Source organism: Homalodisca vitripennis, chromosome 1 (assembly GCF_021130785.1).
Source record: "Homalodisca vitripennis isolate AUS2020 chromosome 1, UT_GWSS_2.1, whole genome shotgun sequence".
In the NCBI taxonomy this organism is placed as follows: Eukaryota; Metazoa; Arthropoda; class Insecta; order Hemiptera; family Cicadellidae; genus Homalodisca; species Homalodisca vitripennis.
The window spans coordinates 141,343,475-141,364,847 of NC_060207.1; the positions used below are offsets into that span (position 1 = coordinate 141,343,475).

Below are 21,373 nucleotides of genomic sequence, written 5' to 3' on the forward strand. Positions count from 1 at the left end.
TTTATATTCTTTTAACTTTCCTCATTGTTCAAAACAGCAGTTTATTCGCAATCTAACCAAACTATCCCTTATGAGAAAAGTAATATTAGATTTATTGTGTGTGCTAAAGATCACATCCTATCACAACAGGTCTGAGGTAAATTAAATAATAAAAATAAACCATATTGCCACTGTTTAACTGATTGTCATTATATTATAAAGCAAGACATTAACCGATAACTTCGATCAAGTTCAAGAAAGAAATTCAATGTATGATCATAATAATTATTACAAAATCTAAAACTTACAAATAAAAATAATATACTACCTTTGTATAGTTCATTTATGAAATAAAAATTGTAACATATATCATCACAAAACTAATTATATTCTTTAAAGTAAGTTTTAAAATATTACCATCATTATCCTCAATATATGAAAACTAAGTAAAAAAGGGGTTTTCAGACGTTTGATCGCAGAAAGGAAGTTTATATCACGAGTAACAATGTCACATTCACGTATAAACGTTTGGTTCCAGCATTTCGGAAATTAAAATACTACTTAAAAGTAAATGGTCAGCGGTGGTTGTATATCTATAATTGAAGAAATACTTATACTCGCGATGAGGGACATTTCATTCTCATTCTGTACAAGCAATGTTTCACGCAGACCGCGGATGAAGAAGAACCTATTTTTGCAATGTCACCAGAAATTAAAAAAATAAGTGAACAACAATTTTTAACACTATTATGCGTTAGTTATTCTCGTGGTTTATAAAGTTCTAGAACATGTACAGAACAATAGTTACTACAACACAATAACCAGTTGAGCCTTCGGCGGTCACAGCGTGTTCAGCTACAATGATGAGTATTCGCCAGATCACTGTTATTAATGACATTGATCGTTAGCTGTCATTGTATAGGTTGAGTGAGCAAACGATAATGATTCATGTGTTTCTCACAGTTTCATATGCATTTTTGTGCACAACAAACAGAGTTATATTTCAACAACACCGGTAGCCTTACCGTGTATTAGTTTTGGAATCAATGGTATTATTGATATTGTACGCTGCTTGATATATGTGATCTTGTTTTGGGTTTGGTATAACGGTATGTCCATCTAAGTATTTCTGATGTCGTGCAGGGCTGGAGACACGTTTCCGGTCTGGCTGAGTTGGGGGCGGGGGGGGGGGGAATAGAATTGGGGAGTGGTTTGTTTTAGCAACCATTGCTTTCCAAATGGATGCTTAGTTTGTATATGAATAACTAAACAATTATGTATAAAATTACTTTGAATTATAGTTATACAAACAATTAAATTTACAAGTTAAATAAACTAATACTAATGCGTAAAATAACAATATGCATTATTATAATTTCGTAGGTAAACATCTTATAATTAAGTCCGCAACAATATATTTACTATCAACAAACGTATTTTCATTTTTGTTCTTTAAAATAGTGTAATTGATTATTTTACATTATATGTTATTAAACAATTCGTTGAAACTAAAAAATTAATTTTCTCCAAGCCAAAAAATGTTATAACGTGAAAGTTGAATAAAACTTACAATTTAAACCAACATTAATTTATCTTCCTCATGAAACCTTCATTAACATTTTCATCAAGAACGACAAAGGAGTTTAACTCTGAAGACATTCTCCGAGATCACGTTGTAGCGTATCTTAACACAGAGGATGAGACGAGAGGAGATATGAATATTCCGGCCACAGTTTCAAACTTATCTTTCAATTCTGCCTTGTTCTTAGATTATTTATTTATATTCCATCTGCTTACTAACAGCTTTCTTTTTGGAGACACAAAGAATAATTTACGGGGGTTTCCTGAAAGAGAGTCTTAAGATAAAACCTAAACTTGAATGTGATAATGGTGTGACTATGACGCACTTAGTGCTATCGGTGGTATCGCAACTTGCTAGAGCAATATTTTATGCACACTGTTTATTCAAATGATACGTTTGTAAACTTTTATATAGGATGATGTACCCAAGATTTGAGAATATTAGAGCCCCAAACATATAATTTTACGTTTAATGGAATAGAAAGATATTTTGTTATTGTGTATTGATAACAAAAACAAAACACAATTTAAATTCAGGATGTTCAGAACATTTAAGATTTTTAACACTAAGATTTTTCTCCTACCCAAACTCGGCCATCACTTTTCTCTGAAGTCAAGATTGACTGGGAAGTGGTCTGAAAGGTTTCTACAGTGACATTACCGAAATGCTTGGAAGACAACGCGCTGACGTCTGCATCTATAAAGACTGAAGCTCTCCGGCGTTGTTAGCAACTGCAGAGAGGCTCATATAAAATTTGGTGGCCATTTTCTCTACGTGCACCCTTCGATGTTCGCCTTGTTTCTGACATACAAAGAGAGCCTATGTTGTATAATAGAGGAGCTTTCAAAAATATACAATAAAAAATACACAGAAGGACAGGAATTTAGATGAGCGCAATAAAATGTTTTATTCAGATAAGCCTATTTTATTTTATTGGCATGTACTAATATGTAAAAAAATCCTTAAACAAAAGTGTAATTTAACCCACTAGAAATGGGTTCAATCTCAGATACTCTCTCTGGGATGATCGACTAAAATAATTTAATTTGTGGCTTAATGGAGCTGTCTGTTTCTATTGTTATGGTTTCTAAAAAGTGTAGCTAGCTATCAAAGTTCTATACATGTTCTTCAAAGTTTTATAGCTATTACGAGAACAAACATTTGCAGTTATTGTTTTTTCCACAGTGTGTATTTAGTAATGGAGGCGTTTAAATTTAGGAATACACACAAAGTAATTATTTACGAATTTCAATAATAACCTACGAGTAAAAACGTTAATAAACTAAATCTGTGGGCTGGAAAATATAGCTCTCAAAAGCACCTTACATTACTTTGTATATAATACATGATCTATTTCAACAATTATCGTGTATGAAATTAAAAAGGATAGAACAAGCAGACACGATATACGTTTTAAGACTACTATTCAAAAGTTTTAAACAAATATGGTTGTATTTAAGTCATAGTTATTTGCGGTGTCCTGTAAACAATGCAATCATGACAGGATGCTTATGTAGATGTGGCAAGTTGTGTGAGGTCAGTGAAGTGTTCGGTAAACAAATAAACAATGTTGCACAACCAACTTTAGGCGTTGTTTACTTTGTTTGCCAACGTAAACGTACATACCGCCGCCGCGTCTCGCTGCCACGCAATCGGAATATGTAAATACCGTATAATAATTGATTGGCACAGATTATTATACCTTTATTGATATTTAGTACTTAATTTAGAGTCTGCAGTCTAATCTCTTCCTCATAGATTATATTGATGTGTTATACATTGCAGTGTCATCTAACACGTAACTACGAGTACAATGTTGATGAAGTAATCAAATCATACCACAGCGCCCTAACCCTCAGGAAACACGTTGCTGTGTGTTTTATGTCAGCTCTATACACACACTCTCTCAACCGTGATCTTAAAAAACGAACAGTAGTAATTGTAAAGAACTAAATACTTTCTTTAGTGTATCTATGAGTCATAATAGGCCTTCTCACACTCACCACCAATCGCTGGCAACAGTAAATGGAAGAAACTAAACAGCGGCAAATCAGGCATGTTTGTTCATTATTAGTTTGTTCACCCCAGTACTTTGATTTATTTGTTGTGTTTTGTGACTCGACTCAAGTGTGTCACAATAATTTAGTATGATTTTGTTTATTTAACATAGATTGTGTTTGTTAGGTTAGTTATTTACCTCAATGGAAATCAGATTACACATCTCAAAACGTAGTGTTACTGGTTTTTATATTACTGAACGAGCAAGTGGCCGGAGGAGTACTCTGTCCTTACGTTGTAGTACGCTTGTCGGAATGTAGCCTATTAATTTTTGACGTGACAACGTCTTAAATTAGGTTGCGGCTCGGAGTCACTCATGAAAAAGTGTAACGCCCGGTAACGTTACGATGCCCGTCCAGTGGGTCCGCCGCACGGGATCCGTACGGGATAAAGCAGATAACTGTGGGTCCGCCGCACGGGATAAAGCAGATAACTATGTTTATTCGTGAAAATGTGGAGTGCTTAGATTCGTCATTTACAACAACTACAACAATAAAGGTAAATAATTGTACACTGATATTTCATTATCGTAAACTATGATTGATTGATTAATTGTTAGATTGACACAAAAGTTGAGAAACTGAGTTTATAGGTTATGTCATACTATTGACAAATGTTGATAGTGTTAAGTAAATTATTAGTTTAAATCACTCTGCAATCAATCGTAATTCAGTCGATTGAGAAGAAACAGCGCGTATTGCTAGTCAAACATTTAAAATAACAAATTATAACCTCTAACCTGTCATAACAGTGCGACCAAACAAACGAACTAAACCGACCAATCACCACGCGCGGAGTTAGAATTTAACTGTGTTTAGCAAGAATTTCAAATTCCAATTTTAGTAAATGTTTTATTCAACTTTACCATTTACAATAACAAATTTTAATTAATTTCAAATTATGTACAACGTTTTAGTAAACAAAATATATTTCTATAGTTAAAATTTGTGCAATTCTTATTTTCATTCAATTCCTTGTTCCTATTGTGCAATTTAATAATATTCATATCAATAAATATTCTACCGAGAAAAAGACGTTGTCACGTAAAATCTTCGCCCGTAAAACCGACTTTACAGGCAATCATAATTTTTTTTGCTTATAACAATAACAACACATTATTAAGACGAAGACGATTTGAAATTTATGTATCGGGGTTTTTTTATCTACATAAAATTGAGAAAGGGTCATGATTTTAGCTGAGTCAAAGTAGCTTATCCGGTTTTTGGTATTTATTTACTCTAAACACTTAAGCTCTTCTGAATTGAGAGAACAGTTTAAAAATATTCACAATAAATATACGGACCTCAAGAGCGAGAGACTGCGGAGCTATGTATGCTAATACTGTTGGAAAGGTGTTGTGTCAATGTTTGTGTAGCGCCTGTAATCAAGGTGAATACTGTAGCTGTACGGTGTTGCTATTCTATTCTAACGTAGTATCCCTATAAATTGAAGGCGTAAGTGTTGGTTTTGCTACAATTTGCTTACATCCACTATGTTGTATGACAATATCTAAATTTACTATAAAGCATTACGTGAATGTTAAGTATTGAACATGCATAATTTAAAAATGTTTAACCGAGCATTATTAACATTACAAGATATATACGAAAACTCGAACGTATGTAGAACAATTGTGATGTACAATAATCGATGCTAAAACATGTTTCATGAATTACAACTTGAATAGGTACATCTGAAAAACTGAAAATGCCAAATTAAAACTAAATACCTAACAAAATAGATATGATTTTTCGCAATTTTTAGTTATAACTATTTGTTTTCTTTTATTTGGATAACGACATATAACAAAACCAATAGAATTTGATGTTTATAATACAATGCTCCCATCGCGTATTCGTGAAAAAACCACAAATCCACCAGAAGATGACGACTCTCCATGGTCAAGAGGCCAATGTCTTGCCTTACAACCTATTTCTCAAGGTCAAAATAGGCCTAGAAAACTTGACGACCATCCAAGAAACAAACCTCCTCTGAACTCCCTTAACAGGTTAAGGGTGTACCTCCTATCTGTATTCCAGATGATAGAGTCATATTCAAAATGAAATTCCACAAATGACTGATACAGCATTAGACGGGCCTCTTTTCTTTGAAAGTGCCTCCAAATTCACTTAATTAGCTCAAGAATGAGTTTTGCTTTAGATACTGCATTATTACCATGCTGAGACACCCCAAGTCTGAAACAACCATCTTTATCACCACAAGCTGGTAAAATATATACCTTCAGAGTAAAAAACATCACCAAGCCCTCCCCAGGTGGTTCGAGGGACATATTGTCCTTGGTCCAATGTTTCACCATGATTTGACCCCTAAGATCTCCAAGGATCCAGTGAAACGCACACCCCAAACTTTACTCTGAAAAGCTTGCGTTGCAAATATCACTGTATCCAAAGAACAAGACCTGCAGAGAACCCAAAAGCAGCCAGTTTCTTTAATATTAAATGGTGGGAGAGGTTATCAAAAGCTTTCTGGAAGTTGAAATATATGGCATCAGATTAACTTTGGCAAGTTGATTAACTTTGGAGACAGATATGGATATAAACTAACTCATGCATAACTTGCTCACGACTTTAACAACTGGAACAGCAACAGCCTAAAGAGAATCGAAATGAGATATTTTAAAATGCCCACTTAAAAAGAACGAATAGAAGCAAACGACGAAAGATCGATCGAATGATTTAGAATCTAATATATATATATATATTTTAAAAAATTTTTATATATTATTATTACTAATATACTGGAACATAAACTCAGCTGATAATTATTTTTAAATAATACTAGTAGGTCTAATCCACCCCTGTTGAAATAGATATATTTAAAACTTTCAAATAATATTTGTATGTTAAACAAAGTACATTTCGGACTTATATCAAAATTAATATTTAGTTGTAAACGATCAAAGGATGTTCTGAAAAGATTAGATTACGATTTGAAGTGAACTTTTAGGAATCTGCAATGTTACCTTTATACAGCAATCGTCCTCACACATACATATGTTTGTTTATCATTTCGTTACAAAAATATTATGACATAACGAGAAATAAAATGTAAGCTAATTTACAAAAAGTATGTTAAGCAGGTTTAATAGCTATGTGAAAAACAACATTAAAAGCTACAGGTAAATAATGGTTGACATAATAATTAGGCTATCTAGGTAGCCAAATTAGTAATTAGGTAGCCTAGTCTAGTGTTAAATAGATTAAAAACAGTTTAAACAATATTAAAATACATTTATAGCGGTAAAAAGAATAATAATTACTCTGTGGTTATAAAAAACAAACTTAAAAAGTATTTAAAACATGATAAATTATTATTTGTCTTCCTTAGATGAAGAATGGCAGAAACATCGTAAGATGTTGACTTCCTGCTTCCACTTCAACATACTGAAAGAGTTTTCACTTCCGGTTTGGAGGCACAGTCACGTGCTCTTGGAGAAGATCAGGCAGTCAGGAAGGACTTCAGTCGACATTGTACCATTGGCCAAGTTGTTGGCTTTAGATATCATATGTGGTAAACTTTTATATTTTTAATATCGAATTAAAAGTCAATTAAAAGGCAAAACACTTGATGCAGTTAATACAGTGTAAGGTGTAATACGTAATATTATATTACGTTATATTAAATGAGCGAATGAATGAACTGATTTTATTTCCCAAATATATGTACAATATTACAATCCAAACTGTACAATTAACTTCTAAATTTTTATTACATTACCGAACGGAGTTTGAAATGAGAACAAAGAATAAACATCATAAGAAATAATTATCATAGAATAAACATCATAAAAATAACATAATGTATAAAACATTGTCCTCGGGAAATGAGCCTGCATGGGCTATGATGCCTGTGCGCAGACTCGAGTTGCTCACGCCTGAAGAAATAACGGACTGGATATATATAAAAAAATGAATATAAAATATAATACAAAATAATACACTATTATATACCACATACATACACATACATACATACACATACATTCATACACACACATACATATAAACATATACATGCAGACACATACATACGTGAATATAGAATGAATATATTAAAAGGAAAAAACCGTGTAATTTTGATTTGTACCTGTTTTAAAGCATTGAATATTATTAATTTAAAACAAATTTACATATAAGCAACAAGGGTAAATAAGCAGGGTCACCGCAGATTATAATGGGGTAGTGATAATGAAAGGATGATGGGATAGGAGTGGTGGCTGTTTACATGTCAAACTGTCCGCCCGTAGTTCGTAGACAACACTGCCTCGGCCTCCTCAATAGACAATGATAATAACCACTGATTAACTTTCCTTTTAAAAATAATTGTAGAAATTTCATTGAAAAAACTAAAATTTGGAAACTGTTTACTCATATTTATAAAAAGCACGTGAGCTAGATAGTATGAGTTGGTGTTTGAATAAGATTTAGTTAATTGCAGTGGTAGAATTCCTGTTGATCTAGAATAACGTGTGTTATGGGTGTGTTGAGTTCTTTACAAATAAATCATCTAAATTTGTATACATGTGTATTAAAAGAGATTTTATAAAAAGTTGTCTTACTGTAAACATTTTAGTTTCTTGAAATAAAATGGATGTTGAAAAACTATGACATTTTTTAAAAGCTACTTTCAATTAATAACGATGTAATACGTCGTAAGGAGATAATGAATAGTTTTGACCAATGTATTATTTATAAAGATATTGCTAGGTAAGACACATTTTAAAAAAGGTCAGGGAGATAGATTATGAAGCAAATTAAATTTTAAAAAGTAAAAATATGATATTTGTAAAAGTAAGATTGGTATTTTCAATAATTTAATTGATCTGACAAATTGGTTACAACCCATAGCGTTACCATGTTATAGCGTACATACGCTATAAATTGGTTTCATTACGCAATCAGAGAATATAAAACTTTCTTAGAATTAGTCGTTTTAAGATCCTGACTTTACAGGGGATCAACAACATGTTTCCTATATCACACGCCACATCAAATTATTGTTTTTAGCCATTTTCTGTGAGCAATAATAGTGAACCAGCTGCTACTAATGCTAAGAACAGCGCGGGATTAAATCCTATGATCGTTTTTTCTTGTTTTTTTGGTCTTCTGATCACATGTTAGTTTGATTATTAAAATATATGTAGTATGACAGAAACAGTCAAGTATATGACAATTTATGTACAAAAAGTAAGGGCTCTTTGGTGTTATTGTAAGTAATATTTAATTGAAAATACAACAGATAAATAAATAATGAAATGCATAGATGTTAAATATTATAATTAACCACTTTTGTGAAACATTTATAAATAGTGAGATTAACTTTGGAGACAGATATGGATATAAACTAACTCATGCATAATAAATTGTACTGATTCCATGTTACATTAAACATTCATCTGTCCCTCACTCGATTAAAGCGATTGGCATAATGCGCTTCATGTACCACTTTATTTGTTCCATGTATGAGTACTTGGTGATTTATAAGATGTTATATTTTGATGCAGAGACCGCAATGGGGATCAATATAGGGACCCAAGCCAATTCCGGTTCGGAGTACCCGTCCGCTATATCCAGGTTGGTGGTTTTAATTTGAACAGTTATTATTGTCATCTTAATAATACCTTACATTACAAATAATACTAGTTATTCTAGACAGTTGTTCATAATTCACAGATTTCATTATTCTACATTTTGAAAAATAAATTGATTAAATATTATTTTACCTCTCAGTTTTAAACGCTGTGTGTGAGCATACCAAACACATGTCAAGCCAAATTTGAATAGTATGAAACCGAATTATTATTCATTGGGTAGAGACTGCTCTCTTTATAATTTTTATAAATTTAAAAGCTAATTAACATTTAAGAAGAAATTTTGTTCTATATATTTGATAGTTCTTTTCTGTTGTAAAATTAATTTAAACGTTTACGAGAACTGTTTTATTCAAAATCTATTAAACATTTAAATAATGGTAATTTTCCTTATTTTAAATTTAAGTATCAAATTAAATTTTTAAATTAGGATTGCTCTCAATAACAACTTCTGTCATTTGGATGTGTTAATCAGATTTTAGTAAATGTATTTAAACGTTTAACCTGTAAAATATTGGTAGCTGTAATTGTATATTTCTCTACTAGTCTGTAGAGTAAGCTATTTTGCTTCAAGATGTTGTTTTAACGAGTAGACGATCATATAAATTCCATCGAGTTCTAAAGTTGACATACTAGAGAGCAACGGAAGATATTCTTCATAATTTTTCTCAATAACGATCGAGAATAACAATAAGCAAATAATTTAAATTCAGTGGAAACATTGAAATACAGCACCAATTTCTGTCAAAATATATTTGGTATATTCACTCACAAACTCTGTTTAATTGATGCTGTAAAACTAATTAAACGTGAAAGTTTTTCATTTTTATAATTGAGTACAACTCATTTGCCTTAGGGCCAATAACTTTTAATTTGATCTGTACTTGAACTGTTTTTGTCATGATGTTATGATGTTTTAGGATGACGGAAATCCTGAGTCACAGGTTTATCACGCCTTGGATGAAGCCTGAACTGCTCTTTAACATGACCGCCAATGGTAGAGAGTACAACAAGCTGCTCAAGAAAGTCCAGGAGTTTGTTGATCAAGTGAGTTATAACGTAGGACCAAGAGATTGGCACAAATAGTTTCATAGTTATATAAAAGCATATTTTACGGAGTTTTAGAAATTGCAATATTTTTAACATGGGCGGTAATTTGCCTTGTTCACATTAATGTGGCAAATTGTATCTTGCCACGAATCCATGAATGAATGAATTATGTTGCAAACTTTGTAAAACAATTACAACCACAAACTAATCTAACAAACAACTATGTGAACTTTGACTTACAGTTCTTGCCATTTTTTTATATCACACAAATTCGTTTTAAAATACGACACCATTGGAGAACTTAAATCTCAGGGTGAAAATTTAAAGCATACATTATTTGAAGGGAATAGTGTACTTTAATCCTCGGTGTATTTTACACAGAAAAACACTAACAAGAAGAGCACTATTTGTTGTTTGTAGGTGATAGGAATGTTTCTATTGCCCATAATAACAAAAATTAAAATTCAGGAATTCCAATATGAAATACTCGTAGTATTCCCAGATATATTAATAATTAATTAAAAATAAACTAACCTTTTTCTAATACAACTGTCCAACGTTAGTTTTTATATCGGTCCTATATGGATCCCATAAAAGTTATTCAGAGAGCTCTCAGACATTTCACTGGATTACGACTGGATCATGTGCTTTGGCAAGTGCTCTGAACGTTAACGAAGTGTGTAATGATACGAGTATATATATAATAATAGCTATGTCAATTACCATTTATTGACGAGAGATAAATAAAAATAATAAATAAAAAATAAATAAAAAAAGTCCATCTACAAACAATTTTTGGTTTTGCTTTCATTTTAAAATTTTATTCAAATTTATTCATGTATTCAACTGTTATGTGTAAATATTTTATCATGACACACGGGTATTATCCTACTATATCAGGATCACACTCAAACATACAATTCAACATTCATGCATCCTTCATCCATTTGCCAATTTTCCACCTACAGCGCCGAAGTCAATCTCCTGATTGGGTGATCTCCCAGTCAAATGCCTAGTCAAGTGCTTTCACTAAGAAAACCATGAACTTTGGAGTTCCTCTACATCGATCTAAAATAGTTTAAGTGTTACTGAGTTCGTGGGAGCTATTCAAACAAATACAGGGAATATTGCATAGAAATTACAAAGAAAATTTAATGATGCTACTATCATTTATGAATTAACATGTGGACACGTGCTGTTCGTACAGAATAAGTTGCATGATATCAAGAAAAGGGAATTAAGTATCTATAAAAAAACAAGTTATATAAAACTACTTAAAAAATGTATTAATATTAAAATTATGAACGTGTAGATTTTAAATTTTAATAACCTAGTTCACAACTATATCTAATTAATATAGCCAAATGATATTTGATTAGTCAGTATTATTGATAACTTAAAAAAGATTGGGCCTATTACATATTATTGATTTAGATTTATAATAATATCTGTAACTGTATAAACAGTTATGCTGCACACAAAAAATAAAAAAATGTAGTAAATATGTGGTAATGAACGTGGCTACGGCTTCATTGTGTTGATCACCACATATTGTCTGGATTAAATAAAACTTTTTTTGCGCAGACTTAACCTTATGCCTTAAGATTTTTTGACACTTGAACTAAAGGATTTTCATATCCTCGAACGTAGTGTTCTATCTTCCAAAAATTGAAGACGGAAAATATGTCCGAAATGATTTTACATAATCCATTGTCAATAGCAAAACTTAAAAAAAGTACCTTCGTATCCTTCTTGGCCTTTACATCGTTAATTTTAAATCGAATTGGAATATTCTTAGTTTAACGATTCTAAATTACTAATAAATAATTAAGTCATGTTAGTTCAGCCTTTAGATATAATTTTAATATTAGTTGTTGTTGGTGAATGTGTAGTTTACAAACACAATAGTTTTAAATTCAGGATTCACAGAAAATGAAATGGGTAACTAACAACGTTTTCTTAATTTTATTTCAGATAATAACAAAGAAAAAGTGCGATCTGCGCCAAACTGTTATTACCGCAGCTAATCAAACTACACCGAGTAAAATTATCACTGATGCGGAGAACGTGATGATGTTTATCGAGAAAGAAACTTCAGAAACGCCTCCCCGAGACTTGTGCAAGGATTGCAACCAGCCTGTGTGCAAACCAAATGACAGCGTACGGAGTCCAAGTGAGTAACATTGAACAGTGCAATAACTTAGAGTAACAAGAGAGTAATAGAACAACCCCTAGTTATTACCCATGTGGTAATTACCTGCGGAATACATTACACGAGAAATGTGTAATTAGTTAGATGAGCACAACCGTATAGTATTTATAATTAGAGAGTTCAACTCGTCCGCTTTGATGAATAATATTACTGCTACATTTTCATTTGAAGTAATCAGATTTTTATGGTAAAAAACTCGCATTTAAATAAAATATGCATGTTTGTAAACTAAATGTAAGTTGTATAAGATAGTGTCAATGTTTTATTTTGTTCGAATAGAGTTGAGTAAAATTAAAAAAGCCCTGCACTGTCAAGTTTAATGTGTTAGATAGAAAACCATTGATGTCTTAGACAATCCTTCATGCAGGGATATTAATTTTTGAGCAGTTTTAAACTTAAAGACCTTTTTCGTATACCAATTCATTCAATGTTCCAATTGATCCCACTTGCTTATGGTGTCTTGTCATAGGAAAACGTTCATCTTAAAACCCTGTTCAACCCAGTCTGTATTTACATCTACGAGATCAAGTTTATTGCCTTGTTAGAAAAATAAGCATATCTCAGGTCCTATCCAAGACCATAATATATATATATATATATATATATATATATATATATATATATATATACACACAAAACACGTGCGAAACACTAAAATGTATTGTAGACGATAAAATAAGGTGTATGTTATCAAATTGTATGATTAACACAAAAATGCTATTTCAACATTTATTGATAAGTTAATGTTTATCAGATAGTAAGTAACCTTTTAAACCATTATTTTTCTAATGGTATAATATGTCCACTAAAATGGCACACGTCGGCCAGTCACCCATGCTCTACGGCTCTGCATTGTGATTTTACAGATATTTCGAACTGCAAACAAAGTGATTATCAAACTTCACTCAATGTTAAGTTTGGTTTCAAAGTTTCAAGCAAGTTAAAAATAATTGAACTCCTATCACTCCTTTCCTTATAAGTATGGATCTGCCTTGTATTGATATAGAATGTGCAAAACCACATTGTACATGCTTCAAACTAATGAAGCTCTGTCAAATGATGTCGGAATTAAAATAATCAACATCTTTTCCGTGATATTCGCGAGGAGCGCATGCAAAGCTATTTAATGAGAGGTTATAGCGGCTTCTGACGCTTCGTCTCTCTTAACGTGAGACTTGAATAGTGTTGGGAGAGGGGGCAGGGGTGCTGACACAAGAGTTTACATTCGAGTATCTGTTACATCAATAATCAGTTTGTACAGGAATAAAACCATTAAAACAAGGCATACACTATGTTGTGATGTGATTACTTGTATGTAAATAAAGCTGTTTTACTATAGTGACATATATTTAAAATTTTATGAAAAAGGACTCACGGTTAATAAACATATTATTCATGATTTAACTGTACAGTGCGCCTTAAATCCACACAATTTTATTTTAGAAACACATTTTCAAGTATAAAATGCTCTACAGGTTTATCACATGGTTAAGATACACATTGTATCAGCGGCGTCGTTGTGGACGAGAAGATATCACCCAGCCACAGGATAAAACGTTTTAAGTTTAATTTTACAGACAAATTTGATATTGATTCACATGTCGTACATAATTTTAATTTAGAAAGTATATATTTGTATTTATAACTACTATACAAATCTGCAGAAATAAAATTAGTATAAATAAATTTAAATCTTGGTGAATACATCGTGAATGTATGTTAACGATGAGTTACGCGTGTTTTTTTGTGGATTGCCATTCAAACATTATCCGTCAAAGGCTTGGAAATAGTAACATTACATTATTCAGGTTTATTTAATATGTATTTCTCGAAGTTTTGATAAAATCTACTCTGTAAATATGAGATAGCACCTACTGAAAAGTAGTTATTACTATCAGTTACAGCATATTAAAAATATTAATTTGTTGTTACTATTGTTAGTTGTTATTATTATTATTAGTGTGGTTATTTAATTTACAAATAATCCAGGAAGAATTAGTGTTAAGAAGTGTATGTGATGAAGTCTAATTGATTGGGGATATTTTATATTGATTACTGACTAGTTGAGCTTCCGCCAATGTTAAACTTAACCATCCCCATCAAATCACTTTTATATGTGTATGTGTATTACTGAATTTCCTTCTGGTGGCTAAATATGGATGTTCATAGACAACAGAAGTTTACGTGTTTACGGTGTGACTGTAAAAGGAATTTAAAATTCTTTTAAACACTTATGTGTCTATGAATATTATATTCCTTGCAGGATATTAAAATAGTGCATTATGTAAGTATTAAATGTTATGCTACTTATTGTGCAATTAAACTTAAGGTTATAGAAATTGTATCGCTCGAGATTCAGAATAAAAAAAATGAACAAAATGGATTTTCTGTGGACTTTTGTGAAGTACGTAAAGGTTAACCCAGAAATTATTTTCACGCCTGAATTATTTTTAACTGGATGGTAATCAAAGCGATTGAAACCATGATGGGAAACTAAAATAAAATTGTTTTGTCTTATTTAGGTAAACTTAATTCCCAAACCATAATAATTACTTAAAATAAAGTTTCCATCGGTTGATAAAAAGTAGAAGTTCTCTTATACAGGTTCCAATGCATACTTCAAAATATCATCGATGGTACTAAACCGAATCTGAGGGAAATAAGTAACATCATTTTCAGTTGGGTCCTTGAAAGCATGCATTTATTAATGTATTTGGAACAGTGTACAATGATTGATGCTTCTTTCTAAAACACTGCGAAACAATAATAAACCTGGTTGCAAGACAATAATTCTCCCTTAATGTGGTAAGTTTGATGCTTCATGAAAATTAAGGCCCCTAGGTCAATATTTTTTAGAGTGATTTTAATAATGGATTCCATGCCTATTATTTCCATTGCCAACAAAAGTGTAAACCGAAAATTAAAACTATTATGACAATTTTCCAGTAAGGAGGCTCGCTCTGTTGGATTGTCTCCTGAAGATGTCCCAGGATGATCCCACCTTCACTGACAAAGATATCACAGACCAAGTGAACACCTTCATGTTCGCGGTGAGATATAGTTTGTCAATTACAAATTACCAGGTTGAAGTAAGCACGTGATAAGGTTCATCGTGAGTAAGACTGTGTATTATTACTAGCTGAGAGCAACTGCTTCCTAACAAATATATTTGGTTTATTAAGAATCGATAAACAATGACAACCAAGAGTGTCCTATAGGTTCATGTGGAGATCGATTTACAAGTATTTTAGTTTTGATTATATTTACAGGCTGTTGGAGTTCAGTTCCTCTTCCCTCCTAGTGGTTTCACAACGCTCTTTATAATCTCACACTTTTCTCAAAATTTCAATTCCAAGGAGGGCTGAAATATAAAACTACGTCACCAGTGTCAGTATGAATTTTCACACTTAGTTGTATTAGAGTCGTGTTGTTGCTATCTTATTTGGAATCGGTTTCATGTCATTTTCATACCGTAATTAAATATGTAATTGAAACTTAAATAACAAAGAAATTCAACCTCAGGGACCCATAACTTATATTTATTTCAGAAAGAGCCTGCTAACACAAAACTTTGCTAAAGAGGAGATAACTTTTTACATTGTAAATAACAAACATTTAATGAAGGCCTATTTTCAGCCATAAACCAAAAACCGAAAGTACCACTTTAATAAGGAGTCAGTCGTACTTGGTCGGGAAGAAGTTCTCACACAATTCTGCTGTGTGCTCTTGTAGTTGATAATCATTCATCTTTTGTTAAAAATGCCATCGGTGTAATGTAAATCTCAGCCATTAATTTTAAGTTTGTAATTGATGAAAATTGTGCAAAAATTGTTCCTATGAAACATTTTATATTACTAAGTATCTATTTTGATATGTTTCAGGGCCACGATACCATATCATGTGCAGTTTCTTTTATACTCTTTGCTTTGGGTCACCACCCTAATTGGCAAGTAAGTATAAAGTTTGTCATTCCATCAGTTTAATCTTTAACAGAGGAATTCAAAAAAGGTTTAATCAAACTCATACATGGTCATAAAGTATAAAATATAAAACAGTATTTGGGATGGAATGTATATGTGTGTTTTGCTGTTTTCATTACTATTGTAATTTAAAATATATAATGGCTAGTTAAATATTTGTGGGGTACAGACTGGAGAATTAGGTTTACTGGAACCTTATGATGGAACAAACTAATTATAAAACTGAATGGAAGATGTAAAGTAAGAGCAAGGATTAAAATTCCATGAAAATGATTAAATATAGAATCTTATATATAACGAGGAAACTTTTGCAGGATGCGATTGTGGAAGAGTTAGATATCTTGTGCCCCAATCTGCTGGATGCGGAACCTGACTCCCGGATGTTCCTGAAGGGGTTGCCAGTGCTGGACCGCTGTATAAAGGAGGCCATGAGACTCTACCCTCCCTCTCCCATGGTGGGCAGAACCATCAACACTCCCCTAGACACACGTGAGTTTAGTATCTATCTTTTCCAACAAAATACTGTTATCTGATGAATTATCAACAATATTATTCATTTAATAAATTCACAATTTTACAAATTGCTTATACAATAACAAAAAAATCACTTAGTTATAAATTATCAAATAGAACAATACAACTGTTGTTAATAAACATAAATATAATAATAAAGATAAATAAGAACAACATTATGAAAAAATAGTTTTATATAGCACGTTAAATTTGTGTTTATGCCATTAGTCTAGAAAAAGCTAAGAGGCAAAAAGAGAAGTGATCTTTTTACAGATGAAACATATTGACAATTGTGTAAAAGAGAGCTGAACATTTTTTCGGGAAGACAGAGGTAAAATGTTCTATTTAACCTTATTTAGAAGAGATAAAGGACGGAATTTAAGTTACTATAATGATATTAAATAATTATTTACAGGTGAGACCAACAAATTAGAAAAATATATGCATACAATAGGAAATACACCATTCCTAAATAGCCTAAACATTTCTGTTTTTTTTTATCGGTTAAGAGCAGGCTTTACTTGATTTAAAACTCTTTTTAAGCCTTATTTGTTAGAATAATAGAAAGTGTTTAATTTTAAAGTGAAGTTAATATGCAACCTTACAATTTTGTATTGTTTTCCATTTTTTTGTTGCTTGTTGTTGAAAATATAACCTCTAACATTTTAAATAGTTTGTTAATTCACATTGTTTTTATGAGGCAAAACTCAAGATTGTTTCATTATAGCTTTAATAACTATATTTTTACAATTTATATCTATATGAGTAAAAATATATAAAATAATGTCAGATTTTCAGCGTGGTAGACTGTTAACAGTGTTGTCCATTGTAAAAGGTCATATTTAAATGTCGACCAGTAGCTATAAGTAAACCAAACACTATTCTTAATAAGTTCTTGTATCAATTTAATATACCTCACTTATGAGCACAACTGTTTTAAAAAACGACAAAACTATTGTATTGATTTAATAAAAGTAAAGAAGTATTAAAATACTGATTGTTCTTCAGAGGCTGTGTATGCTTGGAAAGATTGAAATTTGATACTTATAAAAATCTTGAAATTAGATTAATTAATTAAATAGGATGTACAAAATCTATTTACATATACCTTGAGAGCAATCTCGTGCCTGTCAACAATAATCCCTTAATTGAATCATTTCAAAATTATGAATTATTTTTGTTAAGTTGCATTGATTATTTTGTTATAAGGTCACTTCGGTTAATTTTGGAATATCTAGTAAAATAATTTATAGGATTTTGGAGTTTATTTCATGAACAATTACCAGAAGGGAAAATAAGTATAGATATCTATAATTTATTTCGGGCCTAGTAAGGATTATACTGCTGTTGTGCCGATTGTGATACAAGAATTTTCCCTTATTAGCTCATTAATCTTAAAATAATTAAAACATCGAAGACTTATTTTAGGTTATAAAATTTGAAATTGATAAACATTTTTATTAAAATTGTAAACTATAAGCTGAGCATTATTGTACTATTTGTTTATTTTTTGCAGAATCTCATAAACGGTTCCTTATCATAAGGGTTGGTAGTAACTGATTTTATTTTAATGTAAAAGTATAAAAATATAAAAATTCAAATCATTAATAATATACTATTAGTAACTTAAAAATGGTTTCATTTCACCATTTGGTTAGTGCTTACAAACATTCATAATAAAATGTAATATGACAATTAATCCTGTACTCGACAACATTTAACCAAAGTTGCTTAGGTAAAAAATCCACAATGTTTTAACGATTTCACATAAAATACGGCGCCTGCTGCTAAGTTAATGTCTTACTGAGATTAATTTACTCGTTTAATGTTTGTAGAAGATCGTAGTTTGTAAAGTTTAGAACCCGAGATTTCCAAGTATGTGTTGGATTTTTAAACGAATTAAAAGTTTAATTCAAACTTATTCTTACAATTTGGTAAGGTTGCTGTCTCTACGAGGTTTTGGTATACAAAGTTTGGAAAGCAAACCATTGCAAACAATTTCTATATAGTTTTCTGACGTCAACTTGACAAATGCGGCAACATGGAGCAGGTTACCGACTATGAAAAGTTTACTACGCCTTCCAAGTTCTCGAAGTAGCTTCTTATACTAATATATAAAAATCAAATGGTGTCTGACTGAATTTGGAGTTTTTATTAAATTACACAAAAACTACTGTAGCGGTTGTAGTGAAATTTTACACCGGCAATCTAGGACCCAGTTTAAAATATAAGTTATTCTTATTTCGGAAACCCTCCTTGGTACGTCCCAATGTTCTCTAAAGATTCGGTAATCCCATCTTAGTCTCTAAAGTTGCATTACAGGAAATCATATTCATTGAAAGAGCCTGTTATATATAATCAACTATTCTGGGTAAAAATTGTTTTACGACATGATAACCATAAGCTTAATTAATTTAAAAACTATTTTAAATTTGTTTATATTTATAGTTTTGAAATCATAAATAGTAACATCACTTTTTATTTCAACCTTTTCTGCAACCGCTGTTGAGCACAGAATAAAACAATATCCAGATTATAAAATTAAGTTTTAGTAAATATACAATTTGAATTGTACATTATACCAAATATTAGTTATGCTGTCCTTGTACATGAACTAGAAGTACCCGTGAATGCCTACAAAATTGCGTGCGAAACGTGGGTAACTGCCAGTAATATTATAAATTGACAGCATTATAATATATAACATGGCTACTTTATGGTAATAGCCTTTTGTTCCTATCTGAGTACACGACGTGAACACGGTGAACTGTATTGTCGACCTAACAAGGCTCATGTAGTGATTCAGTTCTACATGTTCTATCTCCTTGTCTGCAGGCATCGCGTACCCAATACAAACTTACCAACTCTCTGTACATACTTGTATATCACACTTATGTATTCCGTTATGCACCAAGTGCCTCAACTGAAATTGCCATGTTCAGTTCCGCGAGAAAAGTTTATAAAAGTGTATTAAACACTGTATTTGATAATCATAAAAAATGAATCTGTTGCCAAAAATGTTTTTTTTTTATTACAGCCGAAGGTACTCTGCCGGCAGGAACGACTGCTATAATTTTCACGTTCTTGTTGCACCGCGACCCCTCAGTCTTCAGCGACCCTAGCACGTTCAATCCTGACCGCTTCCTCCCTGAGCTTCCTACCCTCGACACTTTCTCCTTCATGCCATTCAGCGCCGGACCCAGGAACTGTATTGGTAAGTGAAGTAATTTAGTAGGAGCTACAAGATTTTAAACATTACGCAGTAGGTTTATGCTGGAAACTCTCAACATATCTTTTGGTGCATTCTTGCTTAAACTCTTTACTCAAAATGTTTGTCTGAAATTTTGGTTAGACGAATAGATGAAAGTGAAAGTAAATGAGGTGAGATTAAGCTTTAGAAGATTTAGTTACTTAGAGTAAATCAGATCCAAATAAAACATTACATTATATGAGCATATTAATTTTACTACTTTAATATTTTGTGTTCTAGGAAAATCACTGGCAATAATAGAGCTAAAACTCATAATGGCAATGATTTTGAAGAAGTTTAGGGTAAAGTCCCTGCAGGATTCCGAAGAATTGGACCTTTCCTTTGAGATAGTTCTGACCAACAAGAGCGGAATTCATCTCCAGTTTACTCCGCGAACTTGATTACGACGAAGGGATCGTAAGATGTGAATATCAGCCCACCGGTGAAGGATGTCTATGTTTGGCACATTATTATATAAAACATGCTACAGTTTTAGGCGGGGATAAATCCATCATTGTACAGTATTAACATAACAGGAATTAGAAGTTATACGTTTAGCTCTCTATTATTAAGTGATATTATTAAATATGTTAAATAAGGGTTATGTACTGTAGTAAATTGAGGCTGTGATAATAAATATTTATATTAAATACGTTAATGTAGGATGATTGTAGAATCAATTAAAAGCACGCAATTACAAAGCTTTTGATACTATCACTTTCCTTACGTCAGGTGTTATTATAATGTAACTCGATGTATTGAAAAATATAATAAAGAATAACAGTAAAATGTGTACTTATTTATAACTTTGTTAAAATTGATATTTTGGAATTAATTGGTGATAAATGTTAAATTAACATGTTATTGCTTATAAATATATTATTTCTAAGATTGTATAGATGTGACGTGTTCAAAAAAGATACACTAATAACTATCATAGTGATAATCATAATAAGAGTATAACCAAAGATAATAAACCATGAATACTTGCATCTACGTTTTCATAGACAACTTTAATGAGATTTACTGTAAATGTCAGTTAATAGTATCACGCAATTAATGACGGTGTTGATAACAAATTAATGAGTTCACTTCGTAATGTTAGTTGAAAACTAAAGCCATAACCAGAAACTAACAT

The 21,373-nt window shown here is 31.5% G+C and overlaps 1 protein-coding gene across 1 annotated transcript in view; it reads left to right on the forward strand.

The window, feature by feature from the left end:
* Positions 1-21,024, forward strand: part of LOC124372492 (cytochrome P450 4C1-like) — a 47,594-nt gene extending 26,570 nt beyond the window's left edge. The window contains exons 4-12 of the mRNA XM_046830896.1: positions 6,968-7,150; positions 9,144-9,213; positions 10,151-10,277; positions 12,255-12,453; positions 15,439-15,542; positions 16,374-16,442; positions 16,787-16,961; positions 20,023-20,199; positions 20,476-21,024. Of these exons, the coding sequence (XP_046686852.1) occupies positions 6,968-7,150; positions 9,144-9,213; positions 10,151-10,277; positions 12,255-12,453; positions 15,439-15,542; positions 16,374-16,442; positions 16,787-16,961; positions 20,023-20,199; positions 20,476-20,636 (1,265 nt within the window). The 3' untranslated portion in view covers positions 20,637-21,024. The remainder of the gene's footprint in view (positions 1-6,967; positions 7,151-9,143; positions 9,214-10,150; positions 10,278-12,254; positions 12,454-15,438; positions 15,543-16,373; positions 16,443-16,786; positions 16,962-20,022; positions 20,200-20,475) is intronic.
* Positions 21,025-21,373: the final 349 nt, after the last annotated feature.